Source organism: Rattus rattus, chromosome 2 (assembly GCF_011064425.1).
Source record: "Rattus rattus isolate New Zealand chromosome 2, Rrattus_CSIRO_v1, whole genome shotgun sequence".
NCBI classification, from domain to species: domain Eukaryota; kingdom Metazoa; phylum Chordata; class Mammalia; order Rodentia; family Muridae; genus Rattus; species Rattus rattus.
In genome coordinates, this window is record NC_046155.1 from 191,644,238 (window position 1) to 191,667,955 (window position 23,718).

At 44.7% G+C, this 23,718-nt stretch overlaps 2 protein-coding genes, 2 non-coding genes and 1 pseudogene across 4 annotated transcripts; 3 read left to right on the forward strand and 2 right to left on the reverse strand.

Annotated features, from left to right (window-relative positions):
- The first annotated feature begins 29 nt into the window (after positions 1–29).
- Tcp1 (t-complex 1) lies at positions 30–7,741 on the forward strand. The gene is made up of 12 exons (XM_032894720.1): positions 30–248; positions 1,200–1,285; positions 1,407–1,535; positions 2,683–2,780; positions 3,110–3,220; positions 3,522–3,703; positions 4,010–4,136; positions 5,449–5,624; positions 5,950–6,073; positions 6,374–6,566; positions 6,681–6,844; positions 7,423–7,741. Exons 1-12 carry the CDS (start codon positions 185–187, stop codon positions 7,637–7,639), a joined length of 1,671 nt encoding a protein of 556 aa, XP_032750611.1. The 5' UTR covers positions 30–184; the 3' UTR covers positions 7,640–7,741.
- LOC116894999 lies at positions 2,883–3,019 on the forward strand. Its single transcript, XR_004387188.1, has one exon. It is a non-coding gene; the product is annotated as a small nucleolar RNA SNORA29 (small nucleolar RNA).
- LOC116894975 lies at positions 6,131–6,260 on the forward strand. The gene has a single exon (XR_004387166.1). It is a non-coding gene; the product is annotated as a small nucleolar RNA SNORA20 (small nucleolar RNA).
- A 15-nt stretch (positions 7,742–7,756) lies between the features above and the next one.
- On the reverse strand, positions 7,757–23,071 carry LOC116893516 (acetyl-CoA acetyltransferase, cytosolic-like). Its single transcript, XM_032895249.1, has 9 exons — positions 22,945–23,071; positions 22,660–22,794; positions 16,162–16,343; positions 12,210–12,327; positions 11,231–11,374; positions 10,309–10,431; positions 9,203–9,357; positions 8,285–8,395; positions 7,757–7,963 (listed from the first exon to the last, which is right to left on the reverse strand). Exons 1-9 carry the CDS (start codon positions 23,069–23,071, stop codon positions 7,793–7,795), a joined length of 1,266 nt encoding a protein of 421 aa, XP_032751140.1. The 3' UTR covers positions 7,757–7,792.
- Positions 16,793–17,349, reverse strand: LOC116892835 (annotated as a pseudogene).
- Positions 23,072–23,718: the final 647 nt, after the last annotated feature.

Consider the following 23,718-nt stretch of genomic DNA (forward strand, 5'->3'; position numbering starts at 1 on the left):
CCAGCATGCCTTGCGGTTGGTGGAGCGTGGAGAACGGGCGGGGCGTGTTACCCAGCAGGCCCCTCGTCGTTGCTCCGGCCTCTCCACGCCGTGGTCCCCGCCGTGGTGGCCGCTATCCGGTCTCAGAGCGGAGCTATCGCCTAGTTGTCTGCGTTGGTAGTGAGATTTGCTTCGTTTCCTGAAGATGGAGGGTCCTTTGTCCGTGTTCGGGGACCGCAGCACTGGGGAAGCGATCCGCTCCCAGAACGGTAAGGGCGGGAGAATCCTGGGTCTGACTCGCGGCGGTGCAGGCCTTGGCCCAGCCGCGGTCGGTGGGCCGGGGCTGCCCGCTTGGCACAGTGAAGTTCTCTCGGGAGAAGCCCCGGCCACCCTAGATCGGCCCTCAATGGCGGGCCGTCTCGGCGCCATTGCGCCCTACCGTGTAAGGGAAGAACGTTCGAGAATGGAGCACGTTTTGGGGAGGCGCTCAGGATGGGCGTGGGCGTACATACATAGTAGAGGAGCTCTAGACATACATGCCTGCCACTCCCCACTGCCCGTTTGTTGGGTCCAGCCGGGTTCAAGCATCCCTGTCATAACCAGAAAAGAGTAGCTTTCACCGGTTCCATTTGCCCATGAGAAAATGCTCATAAAATTTAAGTGGCTTTTGCGTTGCTTCCCTTCTCTGGTCGTGTTCTTGGATGTCCAGAACCTGCAGTTGACAGCTGCTCCCCCAGTAAAACTTAACAGAATGCAAATTGAATGCTCTCAAGTGGTAATTAGCTGCCTTTTTATCGTGGTTAACATTAATACGAATTAGCACGGGATTTGCTGCGATTGACCCTGTTTTTTAAAACATTCGTTTGTAGAAAACGTGCTTCATATTGTGCTTATATTTTTTTACAACTCTCTTAGAAACTATTACTACTTTACCTGGGTGGACTATTGCTAGAGTCTGAAGAAAAAGACTGAGCTGAACCTTAAAGGGTTTTTTTCCCTAGTGTAGTGAACTTAAGATTGCTTATATTTTAAGGCATTAAAATCTTTGCAACAGTTGACAACACCATTACTCAATATAAAAAAAATAGTTAATCTTCACTAGTCCTTAGGTGGTTTTTTTTTTAAATATTATGTAGACTTGTAGATTTGAGCAAATCATAGGCGGTTGGGGTGTCTTAGTTTGTGCATTGTTCTAATTATTTTTCACTGCTCACCTACAGTTATGGCTGCAGCTTCTATTGCCAACATTGTTAAAAGTTCTCTTGGGCCAGTTGGCTTGGATAAAATGTTGGTGGATGATATTGGTGTAAGTATATCTAATTCTTGGTAAAAATAATTTTTAAAATTCCAAAAACAAAATGTAAAGTCTTTGTTCTTACCTGGAGCTTGGTTTCCGTGTTAACCCCTTCTTCCTTCGTGTTTTTCAGGATGTAACTATTACTAATGATGGGGCCACCATTCTGAAATTATTGGAGGTGGAACATCCTGCAGCCAAAGTTCTGTGTGAACTGGCTGACCTGCAAGACAAAGAAGTTGGAGATGGAACTACCTCAGTGGTGAGACGCTACCAGGGAACGGCTAGAAAATGGTCAATTTATTAGGGTTGAATCCCCACGAGAGAAGCATATACTCTGGGTCAGAAATAAGTCAGCTTTTAAGGCAGTCTGGCAAACATTTCAGATTCAACCATTGTTACTAGTTTGTGCAATTTATGTAGGGAAAGAACTTAAGGTGATTTAAATACAAGCTTGCTTTAAATACTGAAGCCCTACGAATTTGGGGGCTTATTTTAAACCCCCTTCCTGTTATGATGTTCACATGTAGAAAATGTTACCAGGTTTGGGATTGTTTTTCTTCATTGTTTAATAGATACTTTTGAATTTTAAGTGTGAACAGGAAATCTTGGAAATTCACAATAAAACCTTTTGGAAGTTAATTTGCTAACATATTAGTATTAATAACTAGTCAGCAAATATGCCTAACATTTTGTGAGTTGATCTGCTTAGTAGTATAATACTGTTTGGTGAGGAAGATTTTAGGCCTGGGAAAATAAATGGTGGCGGGGGTATTTATAGACTTAACCTTTGCTGTGAAAGAATTGAATGTTTTCTAAACGGTGAAAATGGCCTTTATCTAGTCTGTTTAAAGATAATATAACTTAAAAATAACCCTAATTCCTCTCAAAAGAAGAAAATTTATTATTAAGAAAAATGGTTCTTCACAGTGTTCTCTATTTTAAATGATTTTAAAATTTAATTGAAACTACTAGAAAGGTTCAAATCATTTCAATTTATTACTAGCTAGCCTTTGTTGCACTCAATCTCTAACCGAGGTGGATATAAATTCTGCTGTATTGGATTTTTACCATTTTCTGGCTTTTATAGCCACAGAATACTTTTCACAGAATACTTTATAGTGTGGTCTCCAGTTTATGTTTTCAGCAAGTTGCTACTCACTTTTCTACTGTGGATATTCTGGTTAATGCTACTTACATCATAGCTGGGCGTGGCAGTATATGCCTTTAATCCCAGCACTTGGAAGGCAAAGATTTTCGTCAGTTCAAGACCAGCCAGGGATGTTTGAAAACCAAAGCAAAAATGAAGTGAAGATTTGAAGTTACTGATGATGGGTCAATTTATGTTTTCCTGTATTCTCCGTGCATATTGAGTGCCATGCATATTTAAAGCAATGCTTGATCAACAGGTAATCATTGCAGCGGAACTTCTGAAAAATGCAGATGAGCTAGTCAAGCAGAAAATTCATCCGACATCAGTTATTAGTGGCTATCGTCTTGCCTGCAAGTAAGAAGACTGTATCTTAATGTTTTAATTAAACGTTAAGTTGGAAATACTGTTTCTTAGCATTCAAGTGGTACTACTTGAGTACTAAGCTAAGTGTACTTTCTTCCCATTTGACTACCACATTTTCTCCTAATAGAGTTTAGTGGCTATGCTTATGGGATAGATGAAAAGTGCCGTGATCTGAAGAGGGGAAGCTGTTCCGTGTCTTTCCTCTATATGAAATGGCTGAACAGAAAACCATTCCCTGGGACATTTGATAGTGTGTTAAATGTAAGATGCAAAACTTTTGAGTGGTGTGTTTCTATTTTTCTTTTCCACACTCTTAACAGGGAAGCAGTGCGATATATCAATGAGAACCTAATTATCAACACAGACGAACTTGGAAGAGACTGTCTGATCAATGCTGCTAAGACATCCATGTCTTCCAAAATTATTGGAATGTATCCTTGAGTATTCCAGTGGAGTTTGGCCCTAACCCCTTTTGCTCTTAAAAATGACTTTATTGCAAATTGGTCTTGTTAGAGACAAACAGATCCTGCTGCTCACTTTCCAACATTTCTACGGTGAAAACTGCTTTTGAAGTGCAGGTGGTGAGTGCATATGCACGTGATGCTGAAATTGTAGTGATGGTACTTTTTCCCGTTGGTGAGTTACTTTGCTAAAAGAAAGTCTAGTTGAATAGCTCTTTGGTCCCTGGGCCCTTTGTTCTGTGGTTTCAGCTGTCCTTAACTATTGGCTCAGAAATGGTGATTTCTTCGCTAATATGGTGGTAGACGCTGTGCTTGCTGTTAAATACACAGATATACGGGGCCAGCCTCGCTATCCAGTCAATTCTGTTAATATTCTAAAAGCCCACGGGAGAAGTCAGATAGAAAGCATGCTGATCAATGGCTATGCACTCAACTGTGTGGTTGGATCTCAGGGTAAGTAGGGTTCTGTTATTTGGAAATTGAAATTACTACAAATCAGAGTCTCATTCTATGGTTTTTAATATTCTTAATAAGTTCAAATTAGGTGCTGGGCTGGTGGCTTAGACATTTGATTCTAGCATTAAAGTATGAAAGGCAGGCAGGCAGGCCTCTGAGTTTATAGGCCAGCTTGTCTGTCTAGCAAACTTTGCATTAGAAAATAAAAGAAAAAGGGTGAGTGTAGATTAAAACAAATTAGTTTCACTTGGAACCAAAACTTTAAGGTTTAGTGTAATTAACTAATCTTTTATTCATTTATAGGCATGCTCAAGAGAATAGTTAATGCAAAAATTGCTTGTCTTGACTTCAGCCTGCAGAAAACAAAAATGAAGCTTGGTGTACAGGTGGTTATTACAGACCCTGAGAAACTGGACCAGATTAGACAGAGGTAAGTGGAGAGGCATGTTCTGAAAAAAAAATGATTAGCCGAACCAGGCATGGTATCCTAGCTTTAGATGTCTGAAACAGGTGAATCGGGTCATTTAAAACCAGGAATTGGGCTGGAGAGATGACTCAGCGGTTAAGAGACTGACTGCTCTTCCAAAGGTCCTGAGTTCAATTCCCAGCAACCACAACTGTAATGGGATCTGATGCTCTCTTCTGGTGTGTCAGCTACAGTGTGTGTGTGTGTGTGTGTGTGTGTGTGTGTGTGTGTATGTATATATATATATATATATAAATTCATAAATCTTTAAAAAAAAAAAAATAAGACCAAGAATTGTGATCAACATGGGCATCATGGTGTAGCCTTAGTCAGAACAAGAAAGCTGCTGTGAAATAAGTATAACTGATGGAGTGTTAGATATGTGTGTGACCACTATGCTTTTCACCTAAGACAGGTGTGCTGTGCCACTGTAACACCTTAGTGCACAGTGCTGACTGCGGCTGTAGTGACATTACCCCAGGGGACAGTTTTCACTCCACTTTACTCTTGGGGGACTGCTGTTGTATAATTAGTCTGTTATTGACCAGTATGTCTCTTACGTACATGTAACATAGTTTAAATCGTTGACTTTTACCCGGTCTCATATGATTTCTACAGTACATGTGACTGCCTCTTGACTTGTTATACGTGTCCACAAATGAGCCCAGCAGGGGTGGCACATATACCTTTAGTCCAGAGAGGCAGAGGCAAGTGCATCTCTGAGTTTGAAGCCAACCAAACTCCATATTAACATAAGCCCATTTGAAAGAAATAGATTTCGACAGTCATGGCCTTGTCTGAGAACATAAGCGTCTTTGCCATCTATTTGTTAACATACCCTTTAATATCTCAGTAGTCTTTGTTTCGTGGTCTTGCGTAACTTCTGTTGGCTCAACTCTAAACTATTTTCTTATCCCACTATATGGGACTCGTTTTTCTGTCTCATACTTGTCTTGGCTTCATACAGCTTTAGTGATGCTGTCTTGGAATTGGTAGTGATAAATCTCTACTGCCTCTTTAAGGAAGGCGAAGCTGCAAGGGGGTATCTTTTTCTGTTTGTATGTTTGTTTATACTGCCCTTAGAAACTCATATAGTAGAAAAGGCAAATGTTACTTTCGAGTCCTTGAGATTTACATAAATTGGACTGATTTAACCTCTGAGTTTAGTGGGAAAGGATAGTTAATATAATTTCATGTATAACCAGTGAAAGTTAACCACTGCATTGTTTAAAAAACTAAAGTTGCTAATTTTGGCTTGTTGAAATATTCTCTGTAGAGAATCCGATATCACCAAGGAGAGAATTCAGAAGATCCTGGCAACTGGTGCCAACGTTATTCTAACCACCGGTGGGATTGATGACATGTGTCTGAAGTATTTTGTGGAAGCTGGTGCCATGGCTGTTAGGAGAGTTTTAAAAAGAGACCTCAAACGTATTGCAAAAGCTTCTGGAGGTAATGTTTTCTTCTAGCCTGAGACAGACAACTTACCAGTAATGTGTTACTGGATCTTTAGATTGAAATATTGACACTAAACTTCAAAATTATTTTTCTTTTTGTTATGCTCTAATAGAGTTATAGAGCCATTTTGTAGATAATTGGAAAAGTTCTTGAATACTGAATCTGTTGAGAATGAAAAAACTAAGGTTTTATCTTGAAAGTGGCAGTACTGTCTTGGGTTACAGTAGTGGCTTGTCTGGAACCTTGAGATAATGCACACTGCTTTTCCATATATTAAAACGACGAGGAAATAAATGTATCTTATATGACTCTCTTATAGCAAGTATCCTGTCTACACTGGCCAATTTGGAAGGTGAAGAGACTTTTGAGGCAACAATGTTGGGACAAGCGGAAGAGGTCGTACAGGAGAGGATTTGTGACGATGAGCTGATCTTAATCAAAAAGTAAGAACAGCTTCTGTAGGTTACAGAGCAATGCAGATTGTGCTGTAAAAAGAATTCTTTCCCATTAATTTGCTGCTCTAGTCTGTCAGTGATAGGAGCAGTTATACGCATGGGATAAAACAATATTGGACCATTTTACGTGAAGATGAAGTGTGTTTTTGTCTCTTGTAGAATGGTCTAGACATTGTTCCTGGTGCTTTATGTCTGAGTATCTTATGAGGGGGATTTGATCAAGGGTATGTGCAATTAATGTTTTCACTATTTAAAAATGCTAATAGCCTCACATTTGTTTTTTTGTAGTACTAAGGCTCGTACGTCAGCTTCAATTATCTTACGAGGAGCAAACGACTTCATGTGTGATGAAATGGAACGCTCCTTACATGACGCTCTTTGTGTGGTGAAGAGAGTTTTGGAGTCAAAGTCTGTGGTCCCAGGTGGAGGTGCTGTAGAAGCGGCCTTGTCTATATACCTTGAAAACTATGCGACCAGTATGGTAAGGCTGGCTTCCAAAGGCATGGGAGGTGCATTGGATTTTACCGTGTACCCTGTCAGTGGCCTGCTGTGTGCTGCTTTTCTTTCATGAACACACCTCATGTGTTTTCCCTAGGGATCTCGGGAACAGCTTGCTATTGCAGAGTTTGCAAGATCTCTGCTTGTGATTCCTAATACACTGGCAGTGAATGCTGCCCAAGACTCCACTGACCTGGTTGCCAAGTTAAGAGCTTTTCACAATGAGGCTCAAGTTAACCCAGAACGTAAAAATCTAAAGTGGTGAGTATATGATTTCCTTGTGTTCTATTGTCAACTCTTCGTATTCTAAGTTCATTACAGTGCCTTTCTCACATACTGAAACATCACAGGTGTCATTGTTGCATGATGACCTCTCTACGTAATGGTGGCTGCTAATTTTTAGTGTTGTGTCGTAGATGTCAACTCTGGGTCCCATTCTAACTACCTGGGTAGTCTATAGGAAGGACCGAGAAGAGGATCTTGGAATAGGGCAGCTCTCAACTGACAGGGAGTGCAGTTACAGAATACTGTATCCTTAGACACTCTTGTTCTTATGAGGATATCATAAAGCATATTTACAGCAACCAGAACAGCCGTGCTGTCACTAGGCAAAGGAATCTTTGGCCACCAAACCGTTCATAACTTGACTAAACATTACAACATCAGGGTGCAACATTTGACTGTTTTGTGAGTGTTTGACAGATGAGGTTTTTCTGCTACACTGTCAGCTATTCTCCCAGTGGTATGCTTCTTGGAACTCCCGTGGTCTTTTGGACTAGAATAGCAGGAATACCCTACCACATCAACTTGGTCACTGAATCCAATTTTCACCATTATAGGATTGGTCTTGATTTGGTCCATGGGAAACCACGAGACAATAAGCAAGCGGGGGTGTTTGAACCAACCATAGTTAAAGTAAAGAGCCTGAAGTTCGCAACAGAGGCTGCAATCACCATACTTCGGATTGATGATCTGATAAAATTACACCCAGAAAGCAAAGACGACAAACACGGAGGTTATGAAAATGCTGTTCACTCTGGAGCCCTTGATGACTGATTGGACTTCCCTTTTATTTATGACAGTGTTGGGTATAATGTCTTAGCCTTGGGTGTCTCACATTAAAGTACAACGAGCTGTCGACCTGGGTTCCTGTCCTCACTTTGGTCCTCTGGTCTCACGTGTTTGAATGAGAACTGTAAGGGTGGTGTCTCACCCTCTCTGAACACACATTGCGATCCCCATCCCACCCCCAATGCACAGGGCTGCAACACCACGAGTCCCACCCACTCTCTCCAGGGTGTGTAACAAGGTCACTAGAATCCTACAGCCAGATGCTCCCAGAGGATGGCCCAAGGCAATGGCTCCTCCATCGATGTTCACCTGTAGAGAAGAAGAGCTTTAAGTCTTAAGTCAGTCCTCTGAACACAGGCTCATACCTGTTTTATCTCACCCCACCCTACCCCCCAGTGTTATTATGGTAGCAAACTATCCTTTCAAACTCAACTTTCACTGTAAAGCTTAGGAATAAACAATGCCTATGTGACACCTGCTGCCTCCCTTGTTTCTAGAATGTTCCACTGATTCTGATGTGACCTAACACACTCAGTTCTTTGCTGTGAAAAGCTATGAGTCAGCACCTGGCAAAAGCAACCTTAAACATGGATTGTGCAAGTTCATTGGTAAACACTTCATGTTTGTTACCTTCTCGGGGTTTAATCCAAGCTCTTTAGCTATTGCAACAGAGAGAGCTGCATAGGCCTCGTTGATTTCAAACACATCAACATCAGGTAGGGACCAGCCTGCCTTTGCAACCTACAAGAAAAAGGAACTTGAGAAAGACCATTCGTAAATGACAGCTACAAGACCTATGGGACTCCGCAAAGTGTTTCTATGTAGTTAGGTATGCCTCGGTGGGCCTGCCTGGATCGGATTGAACAGGAAGAATAGCTAGCGTGTTCCCAGAAGAGCATGTCCTTTAGTGACTGTAGTGTAGAGCTTCTCTAGGTGCACTGGCACACCTGTAATGGCAGCATTTAAGAGGTTGAGATGGACAACTACATATGAGGTTAGGTTGGGCCGCAGAACAAAGCTCAGCCTCAAAAGCAAAAAGATTTAATCATCTAAAATGTCGATAAGGTATAAAGTCCAAGCCGAATTGTTACATGGAAGTGATAGAACATTTTTGTTTTTAAAAAACTTGACCTGACAAGGTGACTGCAGATGAAGTGCCTTACACGGCACCTGAGTTCAATCCCTGAGCCCATATTCTAAGCAAGCCAGGCATGGAATTATGCACTAGGAATTTCTGTGCTGAGCAGCTTGGGGTGGGAGGTGTTAGAGCTAGGTGGCAGCAAATGGAAGCACATCCTCACATTTTCAGAGTGGAAAGGTGTATTAGCTTAGGACAGAGCAACATTGTGTACACTCAGAGAAAAGCTAAGCATGTCAAAGTTAAGGTCACCAATGATGCATCTGTAACCGTCAATTGAGAGGGTACTGACAAGGAGCAGGGGTTTAAGGCCATCCTCTGGCTCCACTGAGTTTGAAAGCAGTCTGGGCTTCCCCAAACCCTGTCACATATGTGCCCATCAACACATACACATTGCTAAAGAGACTCACAGCTTGCTTTATGGCTGGAATCGGCCCTACTCCCATGACAGAAGGCTCCACACCGGCTTGTGACCAGGAGACCACTTGTGCTAAAGGTTTCAGCATCCGACTCTCAGCTTCCGTCCTCTTCATAAGAACCACAGCAGCGGCGCCATCGTTCATTCCTGTAAACAAGTGACCTGGTGTCTACAGTGCTCCTTCCTTTCAGGTACGGACCCAGGGCCTGCTTTCCACCTGCAAGCATTAAGCTACGGACAGCTTGCCGTGATTCCTCAGACTTGCGTGTACTGAGAAATGGTCAAGTCAAATGTAATATTGACCGTACATATGACAGTCCCCCAATAACTGGGGGCATGTAAGGATGAGGATGTAAACAACAGTGAGGCCTAGGCCTCACTGTCATCCCAGGTATTGGGGGGTTCCTGGAATTGGAAAATTATGAAGGGGATGAACATTCCAGGGCTTTGTTTTGTTTTCAGACAGTATCTCACTATGAGTTCCTGGCTAGCCTACATTTCTCTAAGGCCAGGATGACCTAAAACAGTACAGGTGGTGATTCTCTTTTTTAGTTTGGGGTGGTGAGCATCCTGACAGGGTTTCTCTGCATAATAGCTCCGGCTGTCCTGGAACTCAATTTGTAAACCAGGCTAGCATCAAACTCAAAAGATCTACCTACTTCTGCCTCCCAAGTGCTGGGATTAAAAGTGTGTACCACCACGCCCTGCTATGTACTTAATCTTACTATGTTTACTTGATGTCCAGTGTAGCTATCAAGGAGAAAAACCACTTCAGCACAGTTTAACTAACAGTATAGAAGGGACAAGTGTTCCCCTTAAACCCAGCTTTAAAAAGATCATTTCGGGGCTGGAGAGATGGCTCAGTGGTTAAGAGCACCTGACTGCTCTTCCAGAGGTTATGAGTTCAATTCCCAGCAACCACATGGTGGCTCACATCTGTAAAGAGATCTGATGCCCTCTTCTGGTGTATCTGAAGACAGCTACAGTGTACTTGTAGAAAATAAATAAATCTTTAAAAAAAAAAAAAATCATTTTGTTAGACATATTCACTTGGGAGACCTCCTCAGCATTGCTATTTCCCTCAGTGCCCTTGAGAACCTGTTGCATTAGCAGATGTGACGGTTCCAGTCCCATCAGTAAGAAAGTAAGGTTTCAGCTTGCTCATGGCTTCAAGGTTACTCCCATGACGAGGAAACTCATCGATTTTCACTTCAGTAAGACCTGCAGGGAGCAAAACCAGTTACTTGGAATGAGTACAGAGAAGGCAGAGTTCGGGACTGGGGACTTCTCAGAATCAGGAGGAGTGACATTTGGAAGAAATGTTTTACCATTTACCACTTCCATCCAGTAGGAATTGCTACAATTACTGCATGCTCTCCCAGGAGAACGCCTCGTGAGACACTCACCCTGGGTTTCAAATCCACAACCCTTCTTTGTATTGTGTGGACACAGGTTGGGGTCATTGCACGTAGCTAGTTAACAACTGAGTGGGCCAGAGGAGGTGCCATCCTCCTTGTATGAGCTGGGCACCAATGTCAGATTCTGCTTCAGATCATAGTAAGATAACAAGATGCTTCCTCGAAAATCACATGGGAGCACCTGGAAAGGCGTCATTTAAACTGCCAGGTCTATGTGAACCACGGACCTGGTGCTCCACTCCTCAGCTGTGGACACTTTGAAGGTGACAGTCCCCTGTGTGGCCGTATCCTGCTGAGCTGACCGTCTTTTCCAGCCAGATATGCTGGCACACATCTGTAATCCCAGCACTCAGCAGGTAGAAGCAGGAGGCTCACCCACCAGCTGGAGCCCAGCCTGGTCCCCAGTGAGCAGTAGGCCATCCAGGCTACACAGCAAGACCATGCAAGTCTCAGAACACAACACATCACCCCCTGCCCTCCCCCACTCAGATGTGTAAGGCTCAACCTGTAAACACCCAAATCCACACGTCCCTCCACATCGTCCTCATGGTGTCATTCACACCCCCCACACAGGCTCGTCCCTAACTGGGGCCTCCACTCACCTTTTCTAGAAGACACCTGCACTGGCACAATCTCCTTGTCAAAGTGGCCAGCTTTCTGCGCATGCTCCGCCCTATTCTGGGACACAACGGCAACCTTGTCCTGGGCCTCTCTGCTCACTTGCCATTTTTTGGCTACGTTTTCAGCTGAGAAGAAAGACAAGGCAAGAAGAGCATATTCATGAGCTGGGCTTTGGTCGCTGAGGTTCCTCGTATTTACACAAGAATTAAGTGTACACACCCGACCTGCCTTCTGGTAAGAGAGGCCATGCTCTGCCGGTAGCTTCTGCCGCCCTGATAAGCCTGAGAACTCCAGCACCTCTTGAGAGGCGCTGCCTTTCTCTTCCCTTTGTATACGGAAGTGCAAACTTCCAGAAATCAGTACACAGGTTCACCATAAAATTTCTGCCCCATTTATCCTACATTCTTTCCTAAGGGCTGGAAGGGAAAGATCGAAATGCAATTTCCTTTTACCTCTGAATTATAATTTCACTACATACTTGAACAAATTATTGACCTACATAATGGATTGTTTAAAAAAAATAATAAAATCAGAATTGGGGATATGTTTCTGCAGATGAAGATGTTTTTTCCCATCCCTGGGATCTTGACTGCGCATAGTAGGGGAACTGACGAGTACAGATGGACCTGTGTACATGCCCTGGGATGCTTCCAGACCTGTGTACCCACGCACACACAAATATAAATGTTAAAAACTTTTTTAAGCAATCAGGAAATTTAGCATCAATACAAATTTTTAGCTGATCTTCAAAGTGTACTATTAGATCTTAAAAACTATTAATTAAAAAAAGCCAGAAGCAGGGTGCATGCACATTTATTCCGGCATTTGGAAAGTTTCCATCTTCTAGTTAAAACTAATCAGCAAGCCACGGGGATTGTTATCATGTCATACAGAGTACCTCTGCTTGCCAGACATGGTGGCACATACTTTAGAGCCGAGCCCTTGAGAGGCATACCTTACCTGTGATGCCCATGTGGTAGTTGTGAAACGCATCTGTGAGGCCATCACAGAGGATGCTGTCGGCGAGTGGCACCTCACCCATCTTCACTCCTGATCTCAGGTGAGCCAAGTGAGGGGCCTGGACGCAGGAAGGAAGAACAGACTTAGGACGGTTGTCACTCCTCCTCTCAGGATCCTCTCAGACCCAGGAGGGTCTGCCTTGGACTTCCTCCCTCATTACCCATGAGTCCTTCTCCCCATTACCTGCTCTCCCAGGTCAGGACCTGGAACCTCTTGGTGTCAGCGGACAATCCCACCTGCCTTCTCTTAGCAATCTGTTCCTCTAGCCCTTGTCAATTTCCATCTCTCCATCAAACCTGTCCATTCTGTGTCTTAATTCCTTGTGGTTCTAGTATTTCCTTCAAGATGGACAAGGATTACCTCAGGAGATGATGGCATAGAAACCTAACTCCTGTACTACTTTCAAAGGATATAATGTGTGTGTGCATGAAGTTTATGTGTACCATGTGAGTGCGCGCCAAAGATGGCCAGAGGGTATGGGAAGCCCTGGAGTTGGGTAATAGGCAGCTGGTGGGTACAGGACATGGATGCTAGGACATGAACATGGACCTCTGTAAGAATGGTACAAACTCTGAACTCCCAATGGGTTGCACCTGCCCAAGAGCTATCTGGATTCTGGAATGAAAGACACACGCACACACACACGCACACACGCACACGGGTGGGGGAGGGAAAACACTTGAAAACAAAAAAAACAAAATGATATAATTAAACTCATAATTTTGAAAGTAAAATTTTAAGAAGTAAAGAAACAAAAGCCTTGCATCTAAGTGGTGACTCCAGTCATCAGTATTTCCACCTTTAGGTTGGGAATAACAGCACTGACTCCATATTGGCTCTTGTGACTACTCACACCAGCCCTGGGGGCTGGTATGCAGGTTAGCACATCTAACCAGAAGGTCCATTCTTTGTGACCTTCAGCCTGCTTCTTCCTGAGCTCTGCAGTGGCTAAGCTCACTAGGTCTCTGACCGAGGATTCCGAGGTCAGACCTTGAGCATAGGAAGAAGATGCTGTTCCAATGCAGTGCCAGCTTCAAGGACAGCACTTGGTGAGAGAGATGGGGGATGGAAGCCTCCTGCAGAAGAGCAGCTCTCCATGATCCTCAGCTACCTTCCTTCTTTTGGTTTCTGAGACAAGGACTTGCATGTGATCCAGGCTGGTCTTGAGCTCCAGGGCTCACAGGCTTCTCAGCCTCAGCTCCTGGAGAGCAGGGCCCGGCACGCCTCACCATGGGTGTCTGCTACATGTTCTCCCTACCCTCTAGGTCAGTGAAGTCTGTCCCCTAGGGTCCCTCCTGACCAAGGGCCATGACAAGAAGGTTAACTGGCAATGTGTGACTTGAGTCCTCCTCACAGTTGAAAAGCAAGTCCAATCCAACTTAGCCTGATTCCTGTCTCCCTCTGGTCTAGGATCTGGAGTGCAGCTCTATACTGCCGAGGCTCCCTGTGCTTATGTGCAGATATGGTCTGGTTTATTCTAATGGATGGTTCTGGGCTCTGGCTCTAGGTCAAAATTAGAGGAACACTTTGTAGGGATGAGCTGTATGCAGGAACGGTACGCTCATGGTTCCCAGACCTTACCTAAATTGTTCAAGCCCTAATATTTTAAGCTGTGGGTCAGTCTCTCAGGAAGTTCAATGACAGAATGAACTAGGGATTTCTAAACAGCAGAGCATGCCCCATTGTTTCTCTCTGTTCAAAGTACATTTAGTCATCTCCACAAAACCAAAGGTAGTGCTAGGTGGCACTTGGGTGGGTAGTGATATGTGGACTTCAGTGAATTTGAAGCTAGCCTGGTCTACATGTGGAATTTCCAGGCTAGTCCAAGGTATAAAGGACACTGCCTAAACTAGAGGCATAGGTGTAGCAGGGCATGGTGGCAAACACTTTTGAGCATAGCACTCAGGATGCAGAGACAGGCAGATGTCTGAGTTTCAGGCCAGCATGGTTAAAAAGGGAGTTCAAGAACAGCCAAAGCTACACAGAAAAACATGGGCTCAAAAAGTAATCACACACCCCTCACATATATACATATATATGTGTATACCCCTCCCCCAACACACACGCACACACGGGGAAGAAAAAAAGTAAGAAGGTAGTGCTGGTGAGAGGGGTCAGACACTCAGGCACTTGCACCCAGCCTGATGACCTGAGTTCAGTCCCCATCTTGTGGGATGGAAAGAATCATCTCCAGGAAGCCATTCTCTGCCCTCCATAAGGGTGGGTGCATGTGAGGGTAAAGGTGTGCACCACCAAACCACAACTGTATTTTTTTTAAGAAGAGGAGAAAGACTGTAGTGCATGATGGGAAACAACTCACCATGGGGAGTGATAACTTGACAGCATCTCAAGTGGAAATCGTGGGGAGCTCACCAGGATAATTAGTCAGGACCTTTACTGCACCATCTAATTTTTATTCTTTTTCTTTTAACTTTTACTTTTTTACTCTCCATTATTTTAAATCCGGGATGGGTACAGCATCACACGGATTCTGTGTCCAATGGCCTTTGCAGGAAGGTTGCTTTGGAATTTGGCATGGACCATGCCACTGTTTCTGTGGGCCCGAGTTACTTTTCCCCAGATCACTCTGGTCTTGCTTGGTTTGCCCTCAGGAGTCACTGTATTGTTTTTTTGCTTTGTGCACATAAGCACACCTCTTGCCTAAGTAGAACTCATGTTCCTCTCAGGCATCTCGGGCACAAACGCCTTCAATTTCAAGAAGAGCCGTGTGCTCTCTTTGCTTCCAGAGGCCTCGCTAGCAGCTAGCAAAAGTGGCCTTGCACCACAGCCCTCCAGACATACTTGTTTGTTTGTTTGTTTGTTTGTTTGTAGAAGTCCTGTTCCCAGCAGCACAAAGCCTTAACTCCTAGAACCCCATAAGGAACCAGGAGGCAAACTCAATCAACACACTAACCAGGTAACACATGCAAAGTCCAGTTCTGTGCAGGGAGACCAGCTCATAGGGACCACCACTCCCTGGGCAAGCGAGACCGGGAAAAGAACACATTCACTCCTCCGCAGCCAAACTGAGACCAGTGATCTCTCCTCCCCTAGCCCAGGCCTCAACACCATCAGTCCGTCGTCTTCTCCATCCCACCCTCCATTTTCCTGGAATATCCAGAAATCTCTGGCAGGCAGATTCTCCCAGATGTGGGGTTACCTCAGTGAGGGAGGGAATTAAACCCACCCCAGAAATCTGCCCCCAAAGTTCAGCAGCAGAAACTCCCCTCACCTCCTTATTCTTTGATAACAAGTAGAGAGCTGAATTATAAATCTGGATGACAGGGCCTTAGTGACCTTGGTGTCAGCTTCCTAAGGATGACGCCCCTCAGAAGTTGTTGCCTGTGGATTACCTTTGACTTTTCTTATGTTCTCAAAATGAATGTGCTGCACAAGTCATGTTTGTTAACTCTTCTGACATGAGAAAAAGGAGCTTTCTCAAAGCTTTAAGATTTTAAGGAAGACAACGTAAGATGTTTAGACTGTTGGGAACTATACAAAGATTTAAAAGAATGTTTTGCTGGGGATGGTGGCACATGCTTGTGTCTCAGCACTCTGGAGGCAGAGCAGGAGAGGAAAGCATTTAAGGCCAGCCTAGGCTACACAGCAAGTCCTGAGCTAGCCTTGGCTACATACAGAGTAAGGAGGGATAGCAACCAAATAATCATGTGGGTTCATTTCAGAAAGCGCTGTAAGCTTCTGGAACAACAGCTTAGAGAAATTACACTCTCCTCTGGCTGCCTGGCTGATAGGCTGTTCTTCACATGGGATTTCTCATCCTCCCTGGGGAGCAACATGCATTCAGGCAGGGTCGGGCTGAGTCATTTTCTGTGTCCCTCAGAGGACATGGCCCCTGGCTGACCAGGATGGCAGGCAGCACCTCAGCACTTACCTTGCTCATGTTCTCCATGCCTCCAGCAACCACGATGGTGGAGTCACCCATGGCTATGGACTGAGCTGCAAGGCACACGGCTTTTAGGCCCGAGCCACAGATCATCTGGCAGCTCCATGCTGGCACCGAGTAGGGGATCCCCGCACCCACACTGGCTTGTCGAGTAGGATTCTGCCCACAACCTGGAACAAGGAACACAGAGGCCTCAGGGTCTGCAGTTCTCAGCCCGTGGCTTGGGACCTTTTGGCGGGGCTGTATATCAGATATTTGCATTGTAATTTATAACAGTAAAAAAATTCACTTATGAGGTAGCAATGACATACTTCTATGGCTATGGTGATCACCACGTGAGGAACTGTATTAAAAGTTTGCTGCCTTAGGAAGATTGAGAACGGACGAAGGAGAAAGGTTTTTTTTTTTTTTAAAGATTTATTCATTTATTATTATAAGTACACTGTAGCTGTCTTCAGACACACCAGAAGAGGGCATCAGATCTCATTACAGATGGTTGTGAGCCACCATGTGGTTGCTGGGAATTGAACTCAGGACCTCTGGAAGAGCAGTCGGTGCTCTTAGCCACTGAGGCATCTCTCCAGCCCAGGAGAAAGGTTTTTAAAACGTCAAGGTTCAAGTGTGGGTCAATGTCAGGAGACCGCCTGCACCTCTGGCATGCCTGCAGGCCAGCTAAGTTCCCACAGCAGCAGTTCTTCTGAGGAAAAGGAAGCCGTCTTCTGAGGAAGATATGCCTCAATGTACCGATCGAGCATGACCTGCACTTCTCCCTCTGCGTAGTCCCATACCTGGAACCTCCAGTCATCTGCTGCTCTGCAGATCATGGCGGAAAGCACTCGGCCAGACTGTGGTTGAAACAGGCATAGAATTGGCTTCCAAGAGTTACTGCCCAGCCCAATTCATAGCCAACACCCAAAGATGGCTGTGTCCCTTCGGCCACTACCACATCTGCTTGCTGCAGCCAGCTGAGGCCCTGCTCTTGAATGAACTGGTCGCCCCCAGCAGTCTCTTCCCCACGCGGCTCCAACTCAGCATCATCCACGTGCTCAGTGAGCACCTTCCCATAGCGCCACAGCCGCGACACGATCCGCACATACAGTACTTGGTCCACCTGCCCGCCGAGATGCTCCTGCAGAAGTACAAGGAGCGTGGAGCCTGCTCCCCTGATGCCACCATTGCCGTGTGTGCACGTACAACCTCCTCCAGTATTCTTTGTCTTTAATTTTATTCTCACATCTGACGATGGTTTTGCTTGCTCTGTATATGGCTGCTAGGTGTTTGGCCTGTTTTTAGGTTTCTTTACCCAGTTTGCTCTGTGCACTCTGAGGAAGTGCCTCACCCCTCCTATTTCTATGTACTTTCTCCCATCTCATCCCTGCCCGCTTCTCTTTTATCCTTCTTAATTATGACCTTCTGTGGCTTTAACAGACGCTAACATCTGTGAACTAGAAGCATCTAACCTTTCCCCTCCTAACCTTTCCCCTCCTATCTACTAGGTTTTTTTTTCCCCCATCTCTTTCCAAAGTCAATTTAATGCTTAATCCTTAATCCTTACTAACTCTGCCTTTTCAAAGTCCATCGGAATACTTACGTCATTCTACCCACGTTACCCTCTCCAAGTCCATCTAATAGGTATCCTTATCCTTACCCACTCTATTTCCCTCCCACTCCTAATCTTACTAATTGAAAGCCAGTCCTTTCCATGCTATCCCTGGACGGTTGTTCTCCATGTTGTCGAAATTATTAATTGGCTGGGATGATAACTCTTAATGACACTAGCAAATGGCTAGTATTCTCCCAGGGAATGACAGAAGGTGTTTGCCAACCATGCAGAGCTTCCTGACTGAGGAATTGTTCTAGGAACTACACACACAACACTGGTATCTCCAAGTCCCCTTTGAACATCACAAATTCTGCAACTGAAAGAACAGAGCTGGTTTTTAAAAAGAAAAAGAAAGTAAGTAAACAAATACTGCCAGATGCCTAAATTCACAAACAGGAACATAAGAAAAATGAAAACATAATCAGGTCAACACAACTCCTCCAAAAGTTAACCCAGTGTTGAGGTTCCGTCTATGGCTGTATGGCTGTGTGAGGTAATGCTAAATCCAATACCTGAAGGCCTAAGCCTACAGCCGACTTCTCACATTTACAAGCTTCTGTTGTGTAAATCTTGTTCCTTGTCTTAAAACTATCAGTTACATTAAATGAACTACAGCCCATTACTGGAGGGATTAGAGGTGGGTGGACTTGGAGTGACCTGGTTGGAGGAAGACAGACCAGGAAGAGAAGGGGAAAGAAGGGGAGGAGAGGAAGAAGCCATCATGAAGGGAGATGGACCATGAACACATGGCCAGGAGAAACAGCAAGTATCTGGGGTACACTGCTGGGGAGGTGGCCAGACCATCAGTTGGAAGAGTAGATTAGGGGTGATCCCCAGTAATTGCCAAAGCCCAATAAAATAACCATAGTCTGAGTCTCATTTATTTGTAAACTTGTTGGGAATGAGCTTAAATTTGTTGTATTTCATAAAACAATGGTATCTAGTGAGCGTGGGTTAAATGAAACTCCAGATAATAGAATATTACTATAATTATATACAGGAACACAAACAAACGGTTAGATGAAATAAGAAAGGAGATGGACGCTACGAATCAGGAATTCAACAGAGCTGGAAATGGTTAAACTAAAAACAAACAAAATCCCTTCCTAAAGTTTTCGCCAGAGAACATCAAGGACAGGACACAATGTCTGAGCCTAAAGACCGAGTGGAGGAGCCATTACTGTCCAAGGACAAAGATGCAGAACACAAGATATGCGCCCGGAACTGGAAAGACCAAGTTTATGGACTATAGGCAAAGAAGAAGAATCTCATTCCAATGGCATAGAAAACATTTTCACGAATCCTAACAGAAAGTTTCCCAGAGTTAGGAAAAAAGAGATGCTAATCCAGTTTGGGGCACCAAACTGACCAGAAAGAACCAGTTGTCACATTATAATTAAAACACTTAATATGCAGAATAAAGAAAGTCAATTGAAGGCATCAAGAGTCACAGGAAGCACCAAGTCACACAGGAAGACAGGGGCATCAGAGTAACACATAACTCACTGAAAGTTTACAAACCAGGGGGCTTGGGAATGTTTAAAATTTTAAAAGTTTTGAAAGATAATATCCTGTCAACTCATAATACTATACCCAGAAAACTGGTTGAAAGAAAAATACAAAACTTTACATGTTAAAAATAAACAGAACATACTCAAAAGAATACTTTAGACAGAAGAGAAAAACAAACCCACCCGAGCAGCCTCAGGAAAAAATAAACCAAGTTAGAATAGTAACCAAGCAAGAGAGAAAGAAGAAAAACCAAGACACTAAAAATCAACAAAATGTCAGCAATCAACGGGCACTTTTCAAAAGTAAGTCTGTGTATTAATTCCCCAATCAAAAGACACAGATTAGCAGATTGGATCAAAAGGCAGAATGTGTTTTGCTTCCAAGAAACACACCTCACCAAACAGACACTTACTACCTTAATGTGGAAGTTGGCACATTAGCAGTAAGTTGCTTAATTTGTTGAGCTCAGGAAGCTAGAAAGGGCCCATGAGAGAAGGAGAGGAAGAGGTCCTAAGGGGGAGAGCTGCTATTAGACACATGCATATGAAAGTATAGGAATACCGGGGGTAATGGCTTAACCAGGGACAGGCATGGGGTAATAGGGGGAAGAGGGAATAAACAAAACACTCTTAGGTAGCCAGGTGGTGGTGGCACAGACCTTTAATCCCAGTGCATGGGAGTCAGAGGCAGGCAGAACTCTGAGTTCGAGGCTAACGTGGTCTACAGAGCAAGTTCCAGAAGAGCCAGAGCTACACAGAGAAACCATGTCTCACAAAGCTAAAAGTAAACAAACAAATAAACAAGGTGTTTGAATAAAGACACTGTACAGAAGTGGCGAACGCTCCTCCAGGAGGTGTAAGTTAGTGCTGTCCACCTCATCAGAAGCCCATGGCTCAGGAACTCAGCCCTAGTCGAGGGGACCTGAATTTTGTCCTGCACTTATGTTGAGCAGCTGGAAACTGCCTGTAACTCCAGGTCCAGGGGACTTAAAACCCTCTTTTGGCCTTCACAGGCATCCTTACACATATGTGCATACATATACATACATGCACACACTCGCATGTGCACACACCCACACATACACACACACTCACACTCACACACAGGCGTGCGTGCACACACACACACAAACACACACACACGCACACACTGAACAAATAAATAAAAATGGACAGCGACAGCTGGATCTCCGTGAAGTCTAGGTCTACATGGTGAGTTCCAGTACAGCCAAGGCTGTACACTAAGATCCCCTCTTCACAAAGAAACAAAAATATCTGAAAAACAAAGCCCACTCCAAACCAAACCACTGCTTGCTGACTGACACAGAAGCATCATTTTTAAACCGAAACTTTTTACTCCTTGTCTCTAAAGTCTCATGTTAATATCATAATATAAAATACCGCGCCACTTTAAAAGTTCAAAGTCAATAAAAGTTGTAGTGTGTTGGAAGTCTAAAGTCTCTTTAACAGTCCAAAGCCACTTAACAGTGGGTGTCTACGAGATAAAAATAAAAAGCAAATTTTATACTTAAATATTCTTGCTGAGTAGGGTGGCACAGGCCTTTAATCCCAGCAGAAAGAGGCAGGAGGATTTCTGTGAATTCCAAGACTACAAGGGCCATGTAAAGAGATTATGTGTCAACAAAAATATATTTTTTAAAGTAGTCTTATCCCAAAAGTGAAGAACTTGGACATTAAAAAAATAATAATAAAATAAATTCACACTTAAGCAAAATTCAAAATCCAGCAGTACCAATTAAAAGTGAATAGTTTAGGGCTTCCACTAAAATGGCCCTGGAAGTGCTGTAAATAGCAAGGTGTTTCCCAGCCTGTGGTCCCAAAGTCTCTCACATTTCTCCTGGAAGACGTGGTCAGCTTTTGCACATCAATAAACCTGTTCCTGATACCAACTTCTGTTCCAGTCAACAATCTCTCTGATGCAGTGATGATGTGCCCGAAGGATTTAGGGAAGAAAATGCTATGGGCTTTATATATCTGACTGTAGTCGTTGTTTTTTAATCCATCTCTGTCTTTGCTGGGGTTTCTATTGCTGTGGTGAGACACCATGACCAAAAAAACCAAGTTGGGGAGGAAAGGGTTGATTTGGCTTACACGTCCACTTGGCTGTACATCACCAAGGAAGTCAGGACAGGAACTCAAACACGGACTGCGGTTAGTGACCGCTCAGTTTCCTTGTTCCTTTATTAGCTGGAGATGGTAAGATCCACATAGCCTGGGGTTAAGGGAGGCAATGAGTGGAAAGTGCCTGGCAAGATGCTTTATAAGACTGTAAAGGGCACACTTAACGGGTCTTCAGTGAACACTGTCACGTCGTGTCATGACTACGTGAGCAGCTCTACAGAAGCCAGTGAGATGTGGAAAAAGTAACAGAGTGACACCAGGTTTGATGGTGAATGTCCACAATCCCAGCACTTGGGCAGCAGAGGCAGAGCACTGAGAGCTTAAAAGGTTATCATCCAAGTTACACATTAACCTTTGATTCTACGTCAACAACAACAACAAAATCCTATGCTGGAGAGACAACTCCCTGGGTGATGAAAGAGGAAGGCACTGCCACTGAGCAGTTGACCTGAGTTCAGTTCCTGGGACCTGTACTGTGTGTTGTTGGGGCAAGGGGTGGGTGAAGTGGGAAGTGGGATGGTGGGAGGGGAGAACCAACTCCCACAACTTGTCCTTCAACTCCCATACATGCTTTGTAGCATCCCTCAAAAATAAATAAATAGGGCTGGAGAGATGTCTCAGTGGTTAAGAGCACTGACTGCTCTTCCAGAGGTCCTGACTTCAATTCCCAGCAACCACATGGTGGCTCACAACCATCTGTAGTGGGATCTGATGCCCTCTTCTGGTGTGTCTGAGGACAACGACAGTGTACTCACATATATAAAAGTAAATAAATCTTAAATAAATAAGTGAATGTAATTTAAATTTTCTAAGAAGAAAAATATCAAAAACAAACTCCATGACTGAAAACAACATGAGAAAATACAGGTTAAATAAGACCTCACCTTCTGAAAATCAGCAATGGCCCAAAACACAAAACTTCTTTTTCTTACAGTGCTGGTGATTAAACTCAAGCTTTGTGCGTGCTGAGAAAGCTCTCTACAGTGTCACCGCCAGCCTCTCTCTCTCCCTCCTCTGTCCCTTCTTTTCTTCTATAACAAAGAGGCTGGTTAGCTCAGGCTGGCCTCAATCTCATAAGGCTCACTTCTTAACTGCAGAGTGCTGGGGTTACAGCCATGGACCTCCAGTCTGGGCGATATGGAATTTTCTATATGCTGAATCGCTGCCACTGTAGACCTCCTGTGTCTGTTTCTAATGAAGCAGACCTGTCCTGGGCTATTGAAGAGTTACCTGCGGTCAAAACGTGTCCAAATATGACCTCGGACACCTCTTCCGGAGCCACCTTGGTCCTCTGCAGAACTTCTTTGATGACAGTTGTCCCCAGGTCGTGGACAGGCACGGTGGACAGGGCACCACTGATGGAACCTATAATGGAATGGAAGAAGGAAGGCATCTGAACCAAGAGTCCCCTGAGGACCACGGAGGAGGTGGATGGGACCAGATGCAGTGTGGACTTTAAATCAGCGCTGTGCCAAGCCCAGGGCTGCCCAGATCCCGAGTTCAGACCACCAATACCTGCCACCACAGGGGAAGCGGACCATTGGCCGGGTTCTCTGTGCACCTGTAGGGAGCCTCCTGGACACTGACCTATGGCGGTACGAGCCGCCGAGACGATGACCACTGGGTCCGATCTTGTGTTCATCCTGCTACTCCACAGGCATCCGCACAGCTCTGGCTGAGGTTGAAGCAAACTTTGCAAAGTCTGGGCTGAGCAGAAGAGCAGCCTAAGCCCGCCCCTGCCGGTCCCTGCCCGCCCCTGCCCGCCCCTGCCGGTCCCTGCCCGCCCCTCCCAGCTCCCTGCTTAGCTTAGCAGCTCCCTGACTCCCACTCTTCCTAGGGAGAGCAAGGAGGTTTACGGTGTCCACAGTCGGGGGGGGGGGTCTAAGAATGTGGCACAGATGGATTAGAGGTCCGGGGTGGGTGGGTCCTGGAGGTTCTGGATGTGTAGATTACAAAGGGCACCATCAGCGCTCAGAAGGCTGAGGTGTTGGGAGAAGACACAGGCTGTGGACTTTGAATGCTTGCAACACACCTGGAATCTTTCTTTGACCCCCTCGTCATCTGTTTTTGTGTATTTTCGAAGGAGTGAGGATGACTAAAAGTGTACCTCAGAGTTAGCCGGGACTGGAATGCCCTCTCTAGAAGTCCTGAACATGTCACCAGGCAAAAGGAGCAGGATACAGTGTCTGTCAATTCTCAGGGATTTTGAGATTCCTCCAAGTGTGCCTGGGCACTGTCCAGGGGACAACCCTGGGGAAGTAGGATGGAAGGTGATCTGAAGACCCTGCT

Excerpts from the sequence above, each read along its gene's own strand:
- Tcp1 (XM_032894720.1), top strand. The coding sequence starts at position 185 with ATGGAGGGTCCTTTGTCCGTGTTCGGGGACCGCAGCACTGGGGAAGCG. Across the intron at positions 1,536-2,682 it reads GAGATGGAACTACCTCAGTG|GTAATCATTGCAGCGGAACT; the intron begins GTGAGACGCTAC and ends CTTGATCAACAG. Across the intron at positions 3,704-4,009 it reads CTGTGTGGTTGGATCTCAGG|GCATGCTCAAGAGAATAGTT; the intron begins GTAAGTAGGGTT and ends ATTCATTTATAG.
- LOC116893516 (XM_032895249.1), bottom strand. The coding sequence starts at position 23,071 with ATGAACACAAGATCGGACCCAGTGGTCATCGTCTCGGCGGCTCGTACC. Across the intron at positions 16,344-22,659 it reads TGGACACGTTTTGACCGCAG|GTTGTGGGCAGAATCCTACT; the intron begins GTAACTCTTCAA and ends TCCTTGTTCCAG. Across the intron at positions 9,358-10,308 it reads CACATCTGCTAATGCAACAG|GAATGAACGATGGCGCCGCT; the intron begins GTTCTCAAGGGC and ends ACTTGTTTACAG.